This window comes from Pseudophryne corroboree, chromosome 6 (genome assembly GCF_028390025.1).
Source record: "Pseudophryne corroboree isolate aPseCor3 chromosome 6, aPseCor3.hap2, whole genome shotgun sequence".
NCBI lineage: Eukaryota > Metazoa > Chordata > Amphibia > Anura > Myobatrachidae > Pseudophryne > Pseudophryne corroboree.
The window spans coordinates 253,844,946-253,867,876 of record NC_086449.1 but is presented as its reverse complement, the minus strand read 5'-3'; the positions used below and the strand labels follow the sequence as shown (position 1 = coordinate 253,867,876).

Genomic DNA, 22,931 nt, shown 5'->3' with positions numbered 1-22,931 from the left:
CTCTTTGAAGCGAGGAAGAACGAGCCCTTACCTCGTTTGTATTTATTAGGGCGAAAGGACTGCATCTGCTGATGGGGTCCCTTCTTCTGTTGAGTGGGAACATAAGGAAGAAAAGATGACTTACCCGGAGTAGCGGTAGACACCAGGTCAGCAAGGCCATCACCAAACAAGACACTACCTTTGAAGGGGAGAGCTTCCATATTTTGAGTCGGCATTAGCATTCCATTGATGGATCCGCAGCGCCCTCCTGGCCGAGACCGCCATGGCATTGGCTCTTGATCCCAAGAGGCCAACATCTCTCGCCGCATCCTTTAGGTAATCTGCAGCGTCCTTGATATAACCAAGAGTCAAAAGAATATTATCCTTATCAAGGGTATCCATATCAGAAGCTAAATTATCAGCCCATTTAGCAATGGCACTACTCACCCATACCGACGCCACAGCAGGTCTGAGCAATGCACCAGTATTAACGAAAATGGCCTTCAAAGATGTCTCCAGCTTGCGATCCGCCAGATCCTTGAGAGCAGCCGTGTCAGGGGACGGAAACGCCACCTTCTTGGACAAACGGGATAGAGCCTTGTCGACATTTGGAGACGACTCCCATTTTTCCCTGTCATCAGAGGGGAAAGGATACGCCATAAAAATTCTCTTGGGAATCTGCCACCTCTTGTCCGGCGACTCCCAAGCTTTTTCACAAAGAGCATTCATTTCATGAGAGGGGGAAACTTCACCTCAGGTCTTTTTCCCTTAAATAGGCAAATCCTTGTGTCCTGAACAGCAGGTTCGTCAGAAATATGTAAAACATCTTTAATAGCCACAATCATGTACTGAATACTCTTAACTACCCCTGGGTGTAACGTAGCTTCATTAAAATGGACATTGGAATCAGAGTCCGTGTCGGCATCTGTATCTACCATCTGGGTAAATGAATGCTTTTGTGACCCTGAGGGGGTCTGTACTTGAGCCAAAGCGTCCTCCATGGATTTTCTCCATGTTTGTGTCTGAGAATCAGATTTATCAAGCCTCTTAGACAATAAAGCCACATTAGCATTAAGTGTACTTAACATAGTCACCCAATCAGCAGTCGGCTCTGCCGACAGAGCCATTTCCATCTCCTTTTCCGCGCCCCCAGTAACTTCCTCCGGGGAGGAACACTCAGCCTCAGACATGTCGACACGCAGTACCGACATCCCCACACACACACTGGCCAATAAAGGGGACAGCCTACAGGGAAGCCTGGAGAGAGAAACACAGAGGGAGTATGCTAGCTCACACCCCAGCGCCCATATACCACACAACAATAATGTATGTCAATAGCGCTGTAATAATAATAAAAGCACCAAATTATCTGTGCCCCCCCCCCACTTTGCTCCCTTTTACTTGTGAGGAGCTTGGAGGCCCGGGCCAGCGTCTCTGCAGCGGCTGTGGAGAGAAGAACATGGCACTGGTGAGCTGTGCGGCTAAGCCCCGCCCCTTCCCGGGGCGCTTCAGTCCCGCTCAAATTTGAAATATTTATCCTGGCGGGGGTATTATATACGGTGCCCGGGCACCGAATATGCCTTTTGCCAGCCCCAATGACCTCAGTAACTGCTGCCCAGGGCGCTCCCCCCCCCAGCGCCCTGCACCCTGTGAGTGCCGTTGGTGATGTGTGTGGGAGCATGGAGCGCAGCGCTACCGCTGCAATGTACCTCCGTTACTGAAGTCTTCTGCCGTCTGAAGTCTTCTGATCTTCTAATACTCACCCGGCTTCTGTCTTCTGGCTTCTGTGAGGGGGGTGGGTGTGGTATTGAAAGTCGACAGTAACTAGGTCGACAATGTCTAGGTCGACCACTATTGGTCGACAGTAACTAGGTCGACATGTTCTAGGTCGACAGGTCAAAAGGTTGACATGAGTTTTTAATGTTATTTTGGTGTCGTTTTCTTCGTAGAGTGACCGGGAACCCCAAATAGTGCACCGCGTCCCCTCGCATGGCTCGCGAACTTCGGGCATGGTGCCTTCGCTCCGCTACCGCTTCGCTCGGCACAGATTACTGTTCCAATCGTAGTCCACGTGGATCGTTAAGTATGAAAAGGTTCAAAAAAAGAAAAAAATTGTGAAAACTCATGTCGACCTTTTGACCTGTCGCCCTAGAACATGTCGACCTAAAGACCCTGTCGACCTAGTTACTGTCGACCAATAGTGGTCGACCTAGACAATGTCGACCTAGTTACTGTCGACTTTCAGTCCGGATCCCGAGGGGGGTGACGGCGCGGCTCCGGGAACAAGCAGCTAGGCGCACCAAGTGATCGATCCCTCTGGAGCTAATGGTGTCCTGTAGCATAAGAAGCAGAGCCTTTAACTAAGAAGAAGTAGGTCTGACTTCTCTCTCCTCAGTCCCACGATGCAGGGAGCCTGTGTCCAGCAGGTCTCCCTGAAAATAAAAAACCTAACAAAAGTCTTTTTCCAGAGAAACTCAGTAGAGCTCCCCTACTGTGTGTCCAGTCACTCCTGGGCACAAACTGTAACTGAGGTCTGGGGGAGGGGCATAGAGGGAGGAGCCAGCTCACACCCAGTCAAAGTCTTTTTAGTGTGCCCAAGCTCCTGCGGATCCTGTCTATACCCCATGGTCCTTTTGGAGTCCCCAGCATCCTCTAGGACGTAAGAGAAAACACCCTTTTTCACATTATTTTAGTAAAAATAATGTTAATAAATGGGCCTCTTAATCAGTCTGAATCTATATTTAATAAGAATTTACTCACCGGTAATTCTATTTCTCATAGTCCGTAGTGGATGCTGGGGACTCCGTAAGGACCATGGGGATTAGCGGCTCCGCACGAGACTGGGCACAACTACAAAGAAAGCTTTAGACTACTGGTGTGCACTGGCTCCTCCCACTAAGACCCTCCTCCAGACCTCAGTTAGGATACTGTGCCCGGAAGAGCTGACACAATTAGGAAGGATTTTGAATCCCGGGTAAGACTCATACCAGCCACACCAATCACATCGTATAACTCGTGATACAATACCCAGTTAACAGCATGATAACAACTGAGCCTCTCAACAGATAGCTCAACAATAACCCTTTAGTTAAGCAATAACTATATACAAGTATTGCAGACAATCTGCACTTGGGATGGGCGCCCAGCATCCACTACGGACTATGAGAAATAGAATTACCGGTGAGTAAATTCTTATTTTCTCTAACGTCCTAAGTGGATGCTGGGGACTCCGTAAGGACCATGGGGATTATACCAAAGCTCCCAAACGGGGGGGGAGAGTGCGGATGACTCTGCAGCACCGAAAGAGAGAACTCAAGGTCCTCCTCAGCCAGGGTATCAAATTTGTAGAATTTAGCAAACGTGTTTGCCCCTGACCAAGTAGCAGCTCGGCAAAGTTGAAGAGCGGAGACCCCTCAGGCAGCCGCCCAAGAAGAGCCCACTTTCCTCGTGGAATGGGCTTTTACTGATTTAGGATGCGGCAGTCCAGCCGCAGAATGTGCAAGCTGAATCGTACTACAGATCCAGCGAGCAATAGTCTGCTTAGAAGCAGGTGCACCCAACTTGTTGGGCGCATACAGGATAAAGAGCGAGTCAGTCTTTCTGACTCCAGCTGTCCTGGAAACATAAATTTTTAGGGCCCTGACTACATCCAACAACTTGGAAGCCTCCAAGTCATTTGTAGCCGCAGGCACCACGATAGGTTGGTTCAGATGAAAAGCTGATACCACTTTGGGGAGAAACTGGGGACGAGTCCTCAATTCTGCCCTATCCATATGGAAAATCAGATAAGGGCTTTTACATGACAAAGCCGCCAATTCTGAAACACGCCTGGCCGAAGCCAAGGCCAACAACATGACCACTTTCCACGTGAGATATTTTAAATCCACGGTTTACAGTGGCTCAAACCAATGTGACTTTAGGAAATCCAACACCACGTTGAGATCCCAAGGTGCCACTGGAGGCACAAAAGGGGGCTGAATATGCAGCACTCCCTTAACAAAAGTCTGAACTTCAGGTAGTGAAGCCAATTCTCTCTGGAAGAAAATCGATAGAGCCGAAATCTGGACCTTAATGGAACCCAATTTAAGGCCCATAGTCACCCCTGACTGTAGGAAGTGCAGGAACCGGCCCAGCTGAAATTCTTCCGTTGGGGCCTTCCTGGCCTCACACCACGCAACATATTTTCGCCATATGCGGTGATAATGGTTCGCGGTTACTTCTTTCCTAGCTTTTATCAGCGTAGGAATTACTTCCTCCGGAATGCCCTTTTCCTTCAGGATTCGGTGTTCAACCGCCATGCCGTCAAACGCAGCCGCGGTAAGTCTTGGAACAGACAGGGCCCCTGCTGCAGCAGGTCCTGTCTGAGCGGCAGAGGCCATGGGTCCTCTGACATAATTTCTTGAAGTTCCGGATACCACGCTCTTCTTGGCCAATCCGGAACAATGAGTATAGTTCTTACTCCTCTTCACCTTATTATCCTGAAGTCCCCACTCTCCCGGGTGGAGGTCGTGCCTGCTGAGGAAGTCTGCTTCCCAGTTGTCCACTCCCGGAATGAACACTGCTGACAGTGCTAAGACGTGATTTTCCGCCCATCGGAGAATCCTTGTGGCTTCTGCCATCGCCGTCCTGCTTCTCGTGCCGCCCTGTCGATTCACATGGGCGACTGCCGTGATGTTGTCTGACTGGATCAGTACCGGCTGGTTTTGAAGCAGGGGTTTTGCCTGACTTAGGGCATTGTAAATGGCCCTTAGTTCCAGAATATTTATGTGCAGGGAAGTCTCCTGACTTGACCATAGTCCTTGGAAGTTTCTTCCCTGTGTGACTGCTCCCCAGCCTCGAAGGCTGGCATCCGTGGTCACCAGGACCCAGTCCTGTATGCCGAATCTGCGGCCCTCTTGAAGATGAGCACTCTGCAGCCACCACAGCAGAGACACCCTTGTCCTCGGAGACAGGGTTATCAGACGATGCATCTGAAGATGCGATCCGGACCACTTGTCCAACAGGTCCCACTGAAAGGTTCTTGCATGAAACCTGCCGAATGGAATCGCTTCGTAGGAAGCCACCATTTTTCCCAGGATCCGCGTGCAGTGATGCACCGACACCTGTTTTGGTTTTAGGAGGCCTCTGACCAGAGATGACAGCTCCTTGGCCTTCTCCTCCGGGAGAAACACTTTTCTCTGTTCTGTGTCCAGAACCATCCCTAGGAACAGCAGGCGTGTCGTAGGGACCAGCTGTGACTTCGGAATGTTTAGAATCCAGCCGTGCTGTTGCAGCACTTCCCGAGATAGTGCTACCCCTACCAATAACTGTTCTCTGGACCTCGCCTTTATCAGGAGATCGTCCAAGTATGGGATAATTAAAACTCCCTTCCTTCGAAGGAGTATCATCATTTCCGCCATTACCTTGGTAAAGACCCTCGGAGCCGTGGATAGACCGAACGGCAACGTCTGGAATTGGTAATGACAATCTTGTACCACAAACCTGAGGTACTCCTGGTGAGGATGGTAAATGGGGACATGTAGGTAAGCATCCTTGATGTTCAGCGATACCATGTAATCTGCCTCGTCCAGGCTCGCAATAACCGCCCTCAGCGATTCCATCTTGAACTTGAATTTTTTGATATATGTGTTCAAGGATTTCAAATTTAAAATGGGTCTCACCGAACCGTCCGGTTTCGGTACCACAAACATTGTGGAATAGTAACCCCTTCCTTGTTGAAGTAGGGGCACCTTTACTATCACTTGTTGTGAATACAGCTTTTGAATTGCCTGTAACACTGCCTCCCTGCCTGAGGGAGTGGTTGGCAAGGCAGATTTGAGGAAACGGCGGGGGGGAGACGTCTCGAATTCCAGCTTGTACCCCTGAGATACTATTTGAAGGATCCAGGGATCCACCCGTGAGCGAGCCCACTGCTTGCTGAAATGCTTGAGACGGGCCCCCACCGTACCTGGCTCTGCCTGTGGAGCCCCAGCGTCATGCTGTGGACTTTGAGGAAGCGGGGGAGGACTTTTGCTCCTAGGAACTGGCTGTATGCTGCAGCTTTTTCCCTCTACCTCTGCCTCTGGGCAGAAAGGACGCGCCTTTAACCCGCTTGCCCCTATTGGGCCGAAAGGACTGTACCTGATAATACGGTGCTTTCTTTGGTTGTGAGGGAACATGGGGCAAAAATGTAGACTTCCCAGCTGTTGCTGTGGAAACGAGATCCGAGAGACCATCCCCGAACAATTCCTCACCCTTATAAGGCAGAACTTCCATATGTCGTTTGGAATCTGCATCACCTGTCCACTGCCGAGTCCATAACCCTCTCCTGGCAGAAATGGACATTGCACTAATTTTGGATGCCAGCCGGCAAATATCCCTCTGTGCATCCCTCATGTATAAAAGTGCGTCTTTTATATGCTCTACGTTCAGCAAAATAGTGTCCCTGTCTAGGGTATCTATATTTTCTGACAGGGAATCTGACCACGCAGCAGCAGCGCTGCACATCCAGGCTGAAGCTATAGCCGGTCTCAGTATCACACCTGTGTGTGTATATATAGATTTCAGGATAGCCTCCTGCTTTCTATCAGCAGATTCCTTCAGGGCGGCCGTATCCGGAGACGGTAGTGCCACCTTCTTCGACAAGCGTGTGAGCGCTTTATCCACCCTAGGGGATGTTTCCCAGCGTGACCTATCCTCTGGCGGGAAAGGGTACGCCATTAGTAACCTCTTAGAGATTACCATCTTTTTATCAGGGGAAGCCCACGCTTCTTCACACACTTCATTTAACTCTTCAGATGGAGGAAAAGCTACTGGTAGTTTTTTCTCTCCAAACATTATACCCTTTTTTGTGGTACCGGGGGTAACATCAGAAATGTGTAACACATTTTTCATTGCCTCAATCATGTAACGTGTGGCCCTACTGGAAGTTACATTAGTCTCATCGTCGTCGACACTGGAGTCAGTATCCGTGTCGACATCTGTGTCAACCATCTGAGGTAGCGGGCGTTTTAGAGCCCCTGATGGTTTTTGAGACGCCTGTGCAGGCACAGGCTGAGAAGCCGGCTGTCCCACATTAGGTATGTCGTCAAACCTTTTATGTAAGGAGTCGACACTATCACGTAATTCCTTCCACAGCACCATCCACTCAGGTGTCGACCCCGCAGGGGGTGACATCACATTTACAGGCATCTGCTCCGCCTCCGCATAAGCCTCCTCATCAAACATGTCGACACAGCCGTACCGACACACCGCAAACACACAGGGAATGCTCTGACAGAGGACAGGACCCCACAAAGCCCTTTGGGGAGACAGAGAGAGAGTATGCCAGCACACACCAGAGCGCTATATAACACTGGGATCCCACTATCAATGAGTGTTTTCCCTATAGCTGCTTTTTATATATATTACACATATATATATATATATATATATATATATATATCTATCTATACTGCGCCTAAATTTAGTGCCCCCCCTCTCTTTTTTACCCTTCTGTAGTTTTCTCAGACTGCAGGGGAGAGCCAGGGAGCTTCCTTCCAGCGGAACTGTGAGGGAAAAATGGCGCCAGTGTGCTGAGGGAGAAGCCCCGCCCCCTTTTCGGCGGACTTTCTCCCGCTTTTTCTGTGATACTGGCAGGGGTAATTTTACATCTATATAGCCCCTGGGACTATATATGATGTATATTTTGCCAGCCAAGGTGTTATCTATTGCCCTCAGGGCGCCCCCCCCCCAGCGCCCTGCACCCATCAGTGACCGAAGTATGAGGTGTACATGAGGAGCAATGGCGCACAGCTGCAGTGCTGTGCGCTACCTTGGTGAAGACTGACGTCTTCTGCCGCCGATTTTCCGGACCTTCTTCGTGCTTCTGGCTCTGTAAGGGGGACGGTGGCGCGGCTCCGGGAACGAACACCAAGGTCGGGTCCTGCGGTCGATCCCTCTGGAGCTAATGGTGTCCAGTAGCCTAAGAAGCCCAAACTACCACCTGTTAGGTAGGTTCACTTCTTCTCCCCTTAGTCCCTCGCTGCAGTAAGTCTGTTGCCAGCAGATCTCACTGAAAATAAAAAACCTAAATATACTTTCTTTCTAGGTGCTCAGGAGAGCCCCTAGTGTGCATCCAGCTTGGCCGGGCACAAGAATCTAACTGAGGTCTGGAGGAGGGTCTTAGTGGGAGGAGCCAGTGCACACCCGTAGTCTAAAGCTTTCTTTGTAGTTGTGCCCAGTCTCCTGCGGAGCCGCTAATCCCCATGGTCCTTACGGAGTCCCCAGCATCCACTTAGGACGTTAGAGAAATAGGGTTTGCAGATCAGGTAGGAAAGGATCATTGTGGAAAGGGTAAGAGAGAAAGAATTATCAGTTTAAAGCCCGGCCTGTTATCACATTAGGAGCTCACCTTTATTAATGTTTTTAGATTTCTCCTAAAATACTGCTAATTTCTTTTCTCATTTGTGTCTTAAATTAGTCATGAAATGTATAACACACTGCGACTATCTTTATGTTTGATTGGATTACGTGGCTGCTCACATGGAACATCGCTCATTTTTCTGTGTGAAGCTTTATGAGGTGGGAGGACAAATTTTGACATTACTATTCTTAAAGTGCCTTCCTACTGTACAACCGTTACAGGCGCAACATCATGGCTGTTGTAGAGATGTCAAAATCCCCTTATTCTCTTTTTAAAGCATAATTCAAAATAGTAGAAATATCAGACATCTACTTACCACTGGAGCTTTCACAGAGGTTGTGTGTGGACTGTTCTGTGGTTTTCTCCTGCAATTCTGACTCTACTTTATGTGCCTCATCCTCGCAAGCACCAATGGATGTATCCGTTGTACATTTAAACAGCGCAGGAATCTGTGGCTTTTCATTTTGAGGAGGAGATGTTTCAGATTTTCTATCTAAAGCTCTTGGATGATCATTGCTATAAGAGGCGATCTCTTTGCGCGGAGGATTTACCTCCTTCATATCATCAGGAACTTTTCTTGAGGTCTGTGAAGCCTCATTTGGATGTTCTAGTTCACTTTTGGATAAATTCAGTGCTGGTGAAGGAAGATCTCGATCTCTCCTTTGTCCAGAGTCAGGAACATCTTTGGGAAATAGGGGCTGCTGCCGACTATCATCATCTGACATATTTTCAGTATCTTCTACTACAGAAAGGCTAGACTGTTCATTTGCTTGTACGGTACTCGATGTACACAAGGCTTCAACTCCTTGCAGATCACCATCACCATTTTTCGTGTCCTGTGATCTATGTTCTGTCACAGATACAGATATATTTCGAGATGGGTTTAGATTTGCTTTTAAGGTAGTACATTCTTTCTTTTCAAGAGGCACTGGATATTGCTTGGCTAATGGCGCCACAGAATGGATATCACCCGAATCACCTTGAAGGTCACATTGTTGCGGTTCCTTCTCCTGTACATGTGACTGCAACCCTTGGCCAACCAGTTTTACATGTTCAGCCCGGTACAGCTTCTCGTGTGCAGTTCTCTCTTCACTTCCATCTTTTACACAATACACATGGCTTTCCTTTGGGACTATTTGCAAATTGGCATCAAGGGCTAGGTGGCGAGAAATCTGTTGCGGAGGAGATAGAGGCTTTACGGCATTATTACAATCACTTGTTGCAGGCACAATATAGTCTGACTTCTCTTTCATGTGAGTTTGCATCTTGTCTATTTCACAGATCTGCTTTGGTTTCACTAATACAAAATTAGCTATTTGCTCATCTCCAGACCCTTGACCAGCATTTGAGTGATCAACCTCCAGTTCCTTAACTGCTCCAGATGGAGACTTGTCACATTCAGTGGTTTCACATTGCGCAGGAACATGGGCTAATGGGAGTGTTATAGAAGGCACAGACTCTGTGCGCTTGGTATTATCATGTTTGTTTTCTGGAGTACATGCTTGCTGCTCTTCCATTTGCTCAGTAAAAGGCTTTACTAAATTAACTTGAGAAACTGTGCTCAGTTCTACCTCCATCGCTTCATCATCAGTTTTTAAATGTTCTGCCACTTCAACACCCACACACGGAGTCTGAGTCTCGGAAAGAGCAAGATTGAGATTGCCCTGTTCTCTTTTAGGCTCTTCTGCTAACTGGTCATCTTCAGTGTCTCTAATACATGGAGTTTCCGGAATTTCTTCAACATCAGACAGACTTTCCACAGCTAGATTTATTTTGTGTTCCGTTATCTCTTGGTCTAAAATACTTAAAGAAGCTTCTGAATTTAAGGATGGTGCCAAGAGTGCCTGACTTCCAGAATCATTGGAATAGGTACTACAATCAATATCTTCATTGACTTTTCCATCAACAAAGTTCTCGCAAATTGCTGCAGAGGTTTCAGGATTAGTAGGAGAGTCTTCATGAACTGGTGTCATGGACTGCCTAGATATTGTAGACCGGTTCTCCTGCAAGGGATCTAATGACGGAGGATACCCCTTCGCACTCTGAGAAGTTCTGGAATATGCATGCCATCCTTCTATTTGAGAGGCTCTATGATCATCCCCTGGGTGGGCACAGTCTGTTTCCATAAGTTCACTAGCCTCACTTGTGGATAACAGTAAATTACATTCATCTCCTGCATCTTCATGCGAAAGCCTTGAATCTAACTCAGGGAGTTCAGGCTTTAGATCTGGAGCTTTTGGACTTTCTGCATCCTTTGGGAACTGTGACTGGTCACCCTGCTCTCTGGCAAGAGAATCGTCTAGGCTCGGGGTTGGTATAAAAACATCCTGTTAATAAAGATGAGACCGGTTATTTCTAACATTCTATACTGACTTACATCTGTAAGACTTCCACAGGCAAGCCGCAAAAGTTCTCATCATATCAGTATCAACCTTGGAAGTATATGTTTAGTTTCACTATAATGACATAATGTACATAAGAAAATTGCAGTAGTTTCTAGGTAATGGGTTAATTGCTGTATTGGGGGTACCGTTACATTTAACATTCACATGATTCTTGTGTTGCTTAACACCAGCATAATCAATCAATTAGAATATTGTGCTTGCATATAAGATGAATACTTACATGTGAAAACTCTGGTTGTGAAGGTACCACAAATGATCCTGGCACGAACGCTGGAGCACTTTGGCACACTGGAGTTGATACTTGCGGTACAGCTAAAAAAGGGTTGTTACTGGATTTGGAGGCTTCCACCTGCTGACTTCTGGTCTTCTCGGACTTATTTGAAGGTTTAATCTCCATGTCTTCAACTACATTAAAAACACAAATGAAAATAAAGATCACATTTCTGAAGAAAAGAAGGCAAACCATAAGTATACAGAGTAACAGAAGAAAAATGATTGAGCCCTTTGTGTGACAGTGAAATAAAGTGTTTTAGTACCAGGACTAAAATTAGTAGGTACCCAAAGTGCCCATCTGCCACTTGCCTAAGTCTTCATTATAAACTATGTGTTACATGGGTGAATGAGATTACCAAAGCACACGGCAGGATCTTGAGCGTCAGGATGCCAATGTCGGTATTATGACTGCTGGCTTCCCAAGCGCCGGGATCCTGATACGTGTGCCCTGCATGACAACTTCAAGCTCTATACCAGTTCCTCAGGGAACCCTAACAGTACACGTTTTCCTAACTCTGTGCTGGAGTACAGGTGTACTCATCTGACAAATTTTAACAGATCCACAGTGCTAATTACTTCACTAGCGATTCTGTGAGGAAACCTGGAAAACATGCACTGCTACAGTTCCATGAGAACTGGAATTGGGAATCACTGCTTTAAACAGCCCTATGCCCATACAGTGCTGTGAACACCAAACTAACCTCATACTCCTGACATACAGTTTTCCATTGGACCAAGAACAGATTTAGATTTCCTAGTCTTAGGCCCACCTCATTTACGTTCACTCATCTGATTGATGGTTGGTGGCTTCTCGACAGTACCAGGGATGAATATGCCCTGCTAGAGTAGAGAGTCAATGGAGCGAGTGATTCCCAAGTCCAGTACAATCAATGATATTGGCAGTTTGATATTGAAAAATGAATATCTTCTATTTGCAAAGGAAATGGATGAATGTATAAAACATCCTTGTTCTAATACGCTACGTATTTACTAGCAATGTTCTAGTAAATTCCTTTGCAGCTACTAAAAACCTGCTATGCAAGGGCCATTATCTCCTCAATTCCCATAATCTCTACCCAGAGCTCACCCGTCCATTTTATGAATGTATGATAATCGCTTACAGTGCAACAGTTTCGGGTGCAAAATGGATAGCATTCAGTTCTATCACATGCACTACTCTAGCTGGGCACAATTCACAACCCATTAACTGAAGGTCTTGTATATTTAAACTTAAATAATGAACAAAATAACTACTTGTTAAAGATTTGCGCAGTTCAAAAAGCTAAATATTTACTGTACCCTGGACATTACTTACCCATTTCTCTTCTAGACACAGATGTCAAAATATTGAAAAGTATTTACTATAAGGATTAAATGAAATGATACCCCAGAACATCCACCCAAACCAAACAGGATGTACAGCATGTACGGCAAATCCACAACCTCAATGAATGCGCTTTTTCATACTGCACTGTAAATATCTATTGAATAATACTGGCATGACACCATCCCATAATGGACACTGACCGCACAAAATGCAACGAACTTAAAGTAAATTGCTATTAGTAACATTCATAAAACTACATTTACACTTCCTATGACATTGGGTGCAAATTACGGATATTAGCGACATCCCATGTACTAAAGGTGGCTGGGAATACCAACAGGAAATGTGCTGTCTTCACCACCTAGAGCTCTCTCTCAAATATCTTCAATCACCATAATCTCCTGAAACCTTTCTATATATATTTGTGAATGCTATTAATATGTCAACGTGCACTTAGGTTTAGTGGCCCTAAAAGGTAGATGGCAACATTATATTACTGTATTAAAAAGATAATCATGCTTCCTCCTCAGCAGAACTGTTGGGGGTTTATCCTAGGAGCCCTTCCTCTGCTTATTTGGAGTTCCTATAGAAATAAAGGTCTATTTTCAGAGTGGTCAGCAGAAGGGTGGGGTACTTGTGCACGTTACGTGCTGCAGATACCGCATCCCCAGAAGTATCCCACGGTGTCTGTTCAATGCCTGAGGCCGGTCTTTATCAGCGCTTCTAAATTTGCTAGGCAATGTATGAACAGTCCAATGTATTGCCCATACACCACAGCACTGTCCCTGGATGTTGGCTCCAACAGCTAGAGATTGAGTTTACAAAAAACAATATAGTTGTTGTTTTTTGTCCATTTGAGCCACAGGTGCCGAATGTATGCAAGCACCGGTCAGATGCCAAAAGGAGGAGTGCACAGATCAGGAAATAGGTAATTAAACACTGTCCTTCTTCTGCAAAATAGCTTATAATAAATGCAGCCAGCGTATGGACCTGCTTCGCCATGCTAAATAGATAAAGCAGGTCCATACAAACACTGGGAGAAGCGCCAGCAATAATACTTTTCCCAGTGTCTCTTGCTGCCTAAGCACAATATCCGCGCCTCTTGCCGCATCATCATGCCACCTCAGTTCACGACAGCAGGTAATATAATGGTAGGTTAAGTGGATCCTGATAAAAGTTAGCCCTAGTTTGTGTGGGTGCATGTTGTAGGGAATATAGATTGTAAGCTCTATAAATAAATAAAATAAGGAGTGGGGTGTACTAATGCTCTGTTGAGGCCTACTTACAAAGTAGGTCCTCCTTTGTGGGGAACTTCATCAGGCACACCAAAGCTTAGAGCAGGCTTTTTCAACCAGTGTGCCACGTGTGCCGCGGAGCCAGAGCAGCTTCCTGCACCTTCAGAGTGAACTGTTGGCCCAGGCTCTTCTTAGAGGATCAGTCGTGCTCCGGCTGTGACGTATGCCTTGAAGACGCAGCGGTGTGATATCATAGGTCACGGCCGCCGCATCTCACCACCCAGCCAGCCCACCCACCTGCGCATACACATCTTTTCTTGCCCACCCACATCCACACCTGCCAGACCACCCGCTGCTCAGTATTCACAGCACTCCACTATGAACAACCCCCGCCACTGAGGGACAGGGAGGAGAACAGCTGACCGGTAGGGGCTAATATTTGTTGTTGTTTTTTTCTCCTGTGGAGAACAATAGGATTTATGTGGGGAAAATAAGGATTTATGGATTATGGTGGGTACAATGTGAATAATTCATGTGGGGAGCAATAGGATTTATGTAGGGAGCAATATGATTTATGTGGAGAGCAATGTGATTGTTTTTCCTGTGTAGGCCAATGTATGTGTGGATATTTTTTACTATGAGGGCCAATGTGTGTTTTTTGTTTTTTTCTGTGGGGAACTGATGGTGTGCCTTGGCAATTTTAAATATTGTTCGGAGTGCCGAGAGTACAAAAAGGTTGAAAATCACTGGCTTAGAGGATGGCGGACCCGGTGGAAAGCTTCTGACAATTAAGGTTGGGGGAAAACCGTATTTTTAGAAAACTTTTTTTTTTCTTTAACAGAGAAATATTCCATTTCTTTTAGCTTTTGATACATTACTCATTGGGAGCTATCCAATTAGCCGCGTTAAATTACCGCAGCTAATGGATCCCCGGGGGCTATCCAATTAGTCCTGACAAGCCAGCAACTATCGGGGATTATGTGGCACGCAAAGCAAAAATAAGAATTTACTTACCGATAATTCTATTTCTCGGAGTCCGTAGTGGATGCTGGGGTTCCTGAAAGGACCATGGGGAATAGCGGCTCCGCAGGAGACAGGGCACAAAAGTAAAGCTTTCCGATCAGGTGGTGTGCACTGGCTCCTCCCCCTATGACCCTCCTCCAAGCCAGTTAGGTACTGTGCCCGGACGAGCGTACACAATAAGGGAGGAATTTTGAATCCCGGGTAAGACTCATACCAGCCACACCAATCACACCGTACAACTTGTGATCTAAACCCAGTTAACAGTATGATAACAGGGAGCCTCTGAAAAGATGGCTCACAACAATAATAACCCGATTTTTGTAACTATGTACAAGTATTGCAGATAATCCGCACTTGGGATGGGCGCCCAGCATCCACTACGGACTCCGAGAAATAGAATTATCGGTAAGTAAATTCTTATTTTCTCTATCGTCCTAGTGGATGCTGGGGTTCCTGAAAGGACCATGGGGATTATACCAAAGCTCCCAAACGGGCGGGAGAGTGCGGATGACTCTGCAGCACCGAATGAGAGAACTCCAGGTCCTCCTTAGCCAGGGTATCAAATTTGTAGAATTTAGCAAACGTGTTTGCCCCTGACCAAGTAGCTGCTCGGCAAAGTTGTAAAGCCGAGACCCCTCGGGCAGCCGCCCAAGATGAGCCCCCTTCCTTGTGGAATGGGCATTTACATATTTTGGCTGTGGCAGGCCTGCCACAGAATGTGCAAGCTGAATTGTATTACACATCCAACTAGCAATAGTCTGCTTAGAAGCAAGAGCACCCAGTTTGTTGGGTGCATACAGGATAACAGCAAGTCAGTTTTCCTGACTCCAGCCGTCCTGGAACATATTTTCAGGGCCCTGACAACATCTAGCAACTTGGAGTCCTCCAAGTCCCTAGTAGGTGCAAGGCACCATAATAAGCTGGTTCAGGTGAAACACTGACACCACCTTAGGGAGAGAACTGGGGACGAGTCCGCAGCTCTGCCCTGTCCGAATGGACAAACAGATATGGGCTTTTTTGAGAAAAAACCACCAATTTGACACTCGCCTGGTCCAGGCCAGGGCCAAGAGCATGGTCACTTTTCATGTGAGATGCTTCAAATCCACAGATTTGACTGGTTTTAAACCAATGTGATTTGAGGAATCCCAGAACTACGTTGAGATCCCACAGTGCCACTGGAGGCACAAAAGGGGGTTGTATATGCAATACTCCCTTGACAAACTTCTGGACTTCAGGAACTGAAGCCAATTCTTTCTGGAAGAAAATCGACAGGGCCGAAATTTGAACCTTAATGGACCCCAATTTGAGGCCCATAGACACTCCTGTTTGCAGGAAATGCAGGAAACGACCGAGTTGAAATTTCTTTGTGGGGCCTTCCTGGCCTCACACCACGCAACATATTTTCGCCACATGTGGTGATAATGTTGTGCGGTCACCTCCTTTCTGGCTTTGACCAGGGTAGGAATGACCTCTTCCGGAATGCCTTTTTCCCTTAGGATCCGGCTTTCCACCGCCATGCCGACAAAACGCAGCTGCGGTAAGTCTTGGAACAGACATGGTACTTGCTGAAGCAAGTCCCTTCTTAGCGGCAGAGGCCATAAGACCTCTGTAAGCATCTCTTGAAGTTCCGGGTACCAAGTCCTTCTTGGCCAATCCGGAGCCATGAGTATAGTTCTTACTCCTCTACGTCTTATAATTCTCAGCACCTTAGGTATGAGAAGCAGAGGAGGGAACACATACACCGACTGGTACACCCACGGTGTTACCAGAACGTCCACAGCTATTGCCTGAGGGTCTCTTGACCTGGCGCAATACCTGTCCCGTTTTTTGTTCAGACGGGACGCCATCATGTCCACCTTTGGTATTTCCCAACGGTTTACAATCATGTGGAAAAAACTTCCCGATGAAGTTTCCACTCTCCCGGGTGGAGGTCGTGCCTGCTGAGGAAGTCTGCTTCCCAGTTTCCATTCCCGGGATGAAACACTGCTGACAGTGCTATCACATGATTTTCCGCCCAGCGAAAAGTCCTTGCAGTTTTTGCCATTGCCCTCCTGCTTCTTGTGTCGCCCTGTCTGTTTACGTGGGCGACTGCCGTGATGTTTTTCCCACTGGATCAATACCGGCTGACCTTGAAGCAGAGGTCTTGCTAAGCTTAGAGCATTATAAATTTACCCTTAGCTCCAGTATATTTATGTGGAGAAAAGTCTCCAGACTTGATCACACTCCCTGGAAATTTTTTCCTTGTGTGACTGCTCCCCAGCCTCTCGGGCTGGGCTCCGTGGTCACCAGCATCCAATCCTGAATGCCGAATCTGCGGCCCTCTAGAAGATGAGCACTCTATAACCACCACAGGAGAGACACCCTTGTCCTTGGATATAGGGTTATCCGCTGATGCATCTGAAGATGCGATCCGGACCATTTGTCCAGCAGATCCCACTGAAAAGTTCTTGCGTGAAATCTGCCGAATGGAATTGCTTCGTAGGAAGCCACCATTTTTACCAGGACCCTTGTGCAATGATGCACTGTTTTTAGGAGGTTCCTGACTAGCTCGGATAACTCCCTGGCTTTCTCTTCCGGGAGAAACACCTTTTTCTGGACTGTGTCCAGAATCATCCCTAGGCACAGCAGACGTGTCGTCGGGATCAGCTGCGATTTTGGAATATTTAGAATCCCACCCGTGCTGTTGTAGCAGTATCCTAGATAGTGCTACTCCGACCTCCAACTGTTCCCTGGACTATGCCCTTATCAGGAGATCGTCCAAGTAAGGGATAATTAAGACGCCTTTTCTTCGAAGAAGAATCATCATTTCGGCCATTACCTTGGTAAAGACCCGGGGTGCCGTGGACAATCCAAACGGCAGCGTCTGAAACTGATAGTGACAGTTCTGCACCACGAACCTGAGGTACCCTTAGTGAGAAGGGCAAATTTGGGACATAGAGGTAAGCATCCCTGATGTCCCGGGACACTATATAATCCCCTTCTTCCTGGTTCGTTATCACTGCTCTGAGTGACTCCATCTTGATTTGAACCTTTGTAAGTGTTCAAAAAATTTTTTAGAATAAGTTTCACCTAGCCTTCTGGCTTCAGTACCACAATATAGTGTGGAATAATACCCCTTTTCTTGTAGTAGGAGGGGTAATTTAATTATCACCTGCTGGGAATACAGCTTGTGAATTTTTTCCCATACTGCCTCCTTGTCGGAGGGAGACCTTGGTAAAGCAGACTTCAGGAGCCTGCAAAGGGGAAACGTCTCGACATTCCAATCTGTACCCCTGGGATACTACTTGTAGGATCCAGGGGTCCTGTACGGTCACAGCGCCATGCTGAGAACTTGTCAGAAGCGGTGGAACGCTTCTGTTCCTGGGAATGGGCTGCCTGCTGCAGTCTTCTTCCCTTTCCTCTATCCCTGGGCAGATATGATCTTATAGGGACGAAAGGACTGAGGCTGAAAAGACGGTGTCTTTTTCTGCAGAGATGTGACTTAGGGTAAAAACGGTGGATTTTCCAGCAGTTGCCGTGGCCACCAGATCCGATGGACCGACCCCAAATAACTCCTCTTCCTTTATACGGCAATACACCTTTGTGCCGTTTGGAATCTGCATCACCTGACCACTGTCGTGTCCATAACATCTTCTGGCAGTTATGGACATCGCATTTACTCTTGATGCCAGAGTGCAAATATCTCTCTGTGCATCTCGCATATATAGAAATGCATCCTTTAAATGCTCTATAGTCAATAAAATACTGTCCCTGTCAAGGGTATCAATATTTTTAGTCAGGGAATCCGACCAAGCCACCCCAGCTCTGCACATCCAGGCTGAGGCGATCGCTGGTCGCAGTATAACACCAGTATGTGTGTATATACTTTTTATGATATTTTCCAGCCTCCTGTCAGCTGGTCCTTAAGGACGGCCCTATCTATAGACGGTACCGCCACTTGTTTTGATAAGCGTGTGAGCGCCTTATCCACCCTAAGGGGTGTTTCCCAACGCGCCCTAACTTCTGGCGGGAAAGGGTATACCGCCCATAATTTTCTATCGGGGGGAACCCACGCATCATCACACACTTTATTTAATTTATCTGATTCAGGAAAAACTATGGTAGTTTTTTCACATCCCACATAATACCCTCTTTTGTGGTACTTGTAGTATCAGAAATATGTAACACCTCCTTCATTGCCTTTAACGTGTGGCCCTAATAAGGAATACGTTTGTTTATTCACCGTCGACACTGGATTCAGTGTCCCTGTCTGTGTCTGTGTCGACCGACTAAAGTAAACGGGCGTTTTAAAAACCCCTGACGGTGTTTTTGAGACGTCTGGACCGGTACTAATTGTTTGTCGGCCGTCTCATGTCGTCAACCGACCTTGCAGCGTGTTGACATTATCACGTAATTCCCTAAATAAGCCATCCATTCCGGTGTCGACTCCCTAGAGAGTGACATCACCATTACAGGCAATTGCTCCGCCTCCTCACCAACATCGTCCTCCTACATGTCGACACACACGTACCGACACACAGCACACACACAGGGAATGCTCTGATAGAGGACAGGACCCACTAGCCCTTTGGAGAGACAGAGGGAGAGTTTGCCAGCACACACCAAAAACGCTATAATTATATAGGGACAACCTTATATAAGTGTTTTCCCTTATAGCATCCTTTATATATTTCTAACGCCAAATTAGTGCCCCCCCTCTCTGTTTTAACCCTGTTTCTGTAGTGCAGTGCAGGGGAGAGCCTGGGAGCCTTCCCTCCAGCCTTTCTGTGAGGGAAAATGGCGCTGTGTGCTGAGGAGATAGGCCCCGCCCCTTTTTCGGCGGCCTCGTCTCCCGCTCTTAACGGATTCTGGCAGGGGTTAAATATCTCCATATAGCCTCCGGAGGCTATATGTGAGGTATTTTTAGCCAAAATAGGTATTCATTTGCCTCCCAGGGCGCCCCCCTCCCAGCGCCCTGCACCCTCAGTGACTGCCGTGTGAAGTGTGCTGAGAGGAAATGGCGCACAGCTGCAGTGCTGTGCGCTACCTTTAGAAGACTGAGGAGTCTTCTGCCGCCGATTCTGGACCTCTTCTTACTTCAGCATCTGCAAGGGGGCCGGCGGCAAGGCTCCGGTGACCATCCAGGCTGTACCTGTGATCGTCCCTCTGGAGCTAGTGTCCAGTAGCCAAGAAGCCAATCCATCCTGCACGCAGGTGAGTTCACTTCTTCTCCCCTAAGTCCCTCGATGCAGTGATCCTGTTGCCAGCAGGACTCACTGTAAAATAAAAAACCTAAGCTAAACTTTTCTAAGCAGCTCTTTAGGAGAGCCACCTAGATTGCACCCTTCTCGGCCGGGCACAAAAATCTAACTGGCTTGGAGGAGGGTCATAGGGGGAGGAGCCAGTGCACACCACCTGATCGGAAAGCTTTACTTTTGTGCCCTGTCTCCTGCGGAGCCGCTATTCCCCATGGTCCTTTCAGGAACCCCAGCATCCACTAGGACGATAGAGAAATCCCCAGTAACCAGCCCTTAGAGACCCATTTTTTCACACATGGGTCCAGAATCTTATCCTGGATCCCATAACCAGACAATTTTGGACAGAAAAAAGGGCTATAAAATTGCATAGCCCAATAATGACCATTGGGCTAAAATCGCGGAATTAGCCCATTTCTTTTCAGCCAAAAAATTAGCACTAATAGGATACCCCCATTGTGATTTTAACAATAATTTAACAGCTATCTCATGTCATGTTTATAAATCAGTAGCAGAGTATAGATATTCCTTTACAAATTAAATAATTTCCCAAATTCCTATGGGAATAATTTTCTTTCCAACTAAAGGGAATGAGGTTATTACATACACTAATAAAAATGGATCCAGCTAATAATTACACTGAAGAAACAATTGCAGCCTTAACCTTAAGCAGATTACATAAAATGAACAATTATTAAATCATGAGGAAAAGACAAGGAGGGTAATATAAAGCAGAGACAGAAGATTACCTTCTCCTTCCTTCTGTTCTGTGGGGGAGCTGGGCAGGATGATGGGGGTAGGTTGGATAGCATCTGGGGAAGGAGAAACCAGGTCTGAGGAAACGCTAAACAAGGGAAGGAACACACAGACAACAGTTATACTGGAGGTCTTCAGTAGAGATGCCTCACGTGTCATATGCAGTTTAAGATAGACTGAAAGGTTCACAATACTTTCAGTAGCAGCAATGTATAATAATACTTGAATTCATAACACTGAGACCTGTAACCATTTTACATCAACTTTACACAAACATGACTCTCCAACCGTAAAACTTTAAGTGGCAGATACAATTAAGGAAGCTGGCTGATTCTGCTCACGGTTCCACAGCTTGCATGCAGAATCAGCCTTGAGTTCATGCATGTAGCTCTATCGTGCTTAATTAAATCTACAATTAAGTGCAATCACTTACACTCATCATATATACATAAAGAAATGTTTTTCTTTTCTATAATCTGTTTAAAATTAATTAAAATGCACACACTGAAGGCAATAGCTCAGGTTTAGGCAATTTTGTGATCTTAATACTAGATGCAAATTTAAGAGAACGCTCACAACCAATCCTCTAGAGGCAGCGTTTAACACTGGTAAGTGCTACATTTTCTTGGATATTCCAGTCTAAGAAATGTTTGCAGGCAATAGCTCAGTTTAGGAGGACTTTTCATCTCTTTACGGAATTAAATGTTCAAAATGACCCCGGAGTGTCTCTCTTATAACGTATCCATTACGCAATACCTGTTCAGTAGATGCACTCTCTAGCACAGGGATATATTTATTAAAGTGCAGGTTTATAGAAGTGGAGATGTTACCCATAGCAACTAGTACCTTCTACTGAAGAAGAAAATAGCCAGAATCTGATTGGTTGCTATGTGCAAAATTTCCACTTCTATAATTATACCCCTCTGAGGTGGGGAGTGAAAGACAGGATATATGTTGTCCTCAGACTATGGCCAGTCGTTCTTGTATATTAAACAAAGCAGTGCCCAAAGCGAAAATCTGCCATACCAGCAACTAGCTAATGAGTATTTGGTGTACAAAAATGACAGATCTTAAGAGTATGCAGGAGCTATAAAAATAAATTTGACCTTCTACCTACCCTTAAAAGGAGTAGATTCTGCATTAGCCCCTTTGCGGACATTTTCCTAAACCTATGCTGAAGCAGATTTTCGATATTTGTGCAGGTCTCAGGCAACATCAATATCACTGATTTTTTTAATACGGTAACCACACAAATTTTTCCCTGTCTATTATCAGAACACTTTGTGTTTTCAGAAAATACCATTGGCATTACACTCTAACACGTTAAATACATTATAAGCAAAATGGCAAAACAAGTGAATTTGCTAGAGCTTTTAAAAATGTGAACCAAACGCAAACGGTAATCCTCCGTTCCAAAGCAGCAAAATGCAGATTTTGGTGTGCTGGTTTTGCAAAAATAAATAAATCTGCACTTGAAATTAAAATTGATTTTTTTTCCTAGCTTTCGCAGTCTCGATTTAAACGTTTCCTATGTATAGGAAGGATATGGTAGCTCACCAAGGTCTGGCATTTTTTTAAACTAGACAACCTATTGCATTAAATGAGGGACCACTTTATTTATTTTGACACAAGATAGGGGAGATACAGGTTTTAGATTCCTCCCATCTGTGGGAAATTGTACTTTTTGTGTACTGTTTCAGTTATTGTCTGGTGCGACCCTACTAAAGGGTCACACTGTTTTAAAGGAGACTCCCCTCTATCAAACAAGGGTGCCCCCATGTCCATGTGTTTCCATAGTGTTAGACATGATATTGCCTATGGGGCCAAATAAGTTTAAAAAGCAGACTCCCTTTTTTGATTTATTGGTGCCCTCCAACTGCACATGTAATTATGGGCGTGGCAGGGCCAATATCGTAGGGTAATATTATCTGGTGATCACCAAACAATAACTACTAGGTGACCACATAACTTGAAAAAGGATATTTATTTTTTTTTTATTTTTTTTATTTTTTTTTTAAGGGGGGGGGGGGGGATCTTCCCCCATCCCTAGACTCCATGATTCTTTAAAAAAAATTGCTTTCTGTGGAAGAGGAGTGGCGCTCATCCTTCATGGTCTGGGTGTATATCTGGAGGAAGAGCCCCAGTCATCCTCAACAGCAAAGGGGTTAAAGGTATTTGCTAAATTCATACTTCTAGAGAAGTTATCTAGCTAGTTATTGGTCATCACATAGATTTTATATATGCAAGAGATCCTTTTAGTGTGTTTATTCAATTGCTAGTGATGATCCACTGTGGAGCACAGTCAAGTGAAGGCAC

At 46.0% G+C, this 22,931-nt stretch overlaps 1 protein-coding gene across 6 annotated transcripts in view; it reads right to left on the bottom strand.

Moving 5' to 3' along the window:
* Positions 1 to 22,931, bottom strand: part of TP53BP1 (tumor protein p53 binding protein 1) — a 361,011-nt gene that overhangs the window by 196,375 nt on the left and 141,705 nt on the right. For all 6 annotated transcript variants that reach the window (XM_063925917.1, XM_063925915.1, XM_063925912.1 and 3 more), the window contains 3 exons: positions 20,609 to 20,703; positions 10,988 to 11,172; positions 8,679 to 10,689 (listed from right to left, as the gene is read on the bottom strand). In XM_063925917.1, coding sequence (XP_063781987.1) covers positions 8,679 to 10,689; positions 10,988 to 11,172; positions 20,609 to 20,703 — 2,291 coding nt within the window. The remainder of the gene's footprint in view (positions 1 to 8,678; positions 10,690 to 10,987; positions 11,173 to 20,608; positions 20,704 to 22,931) is intronic.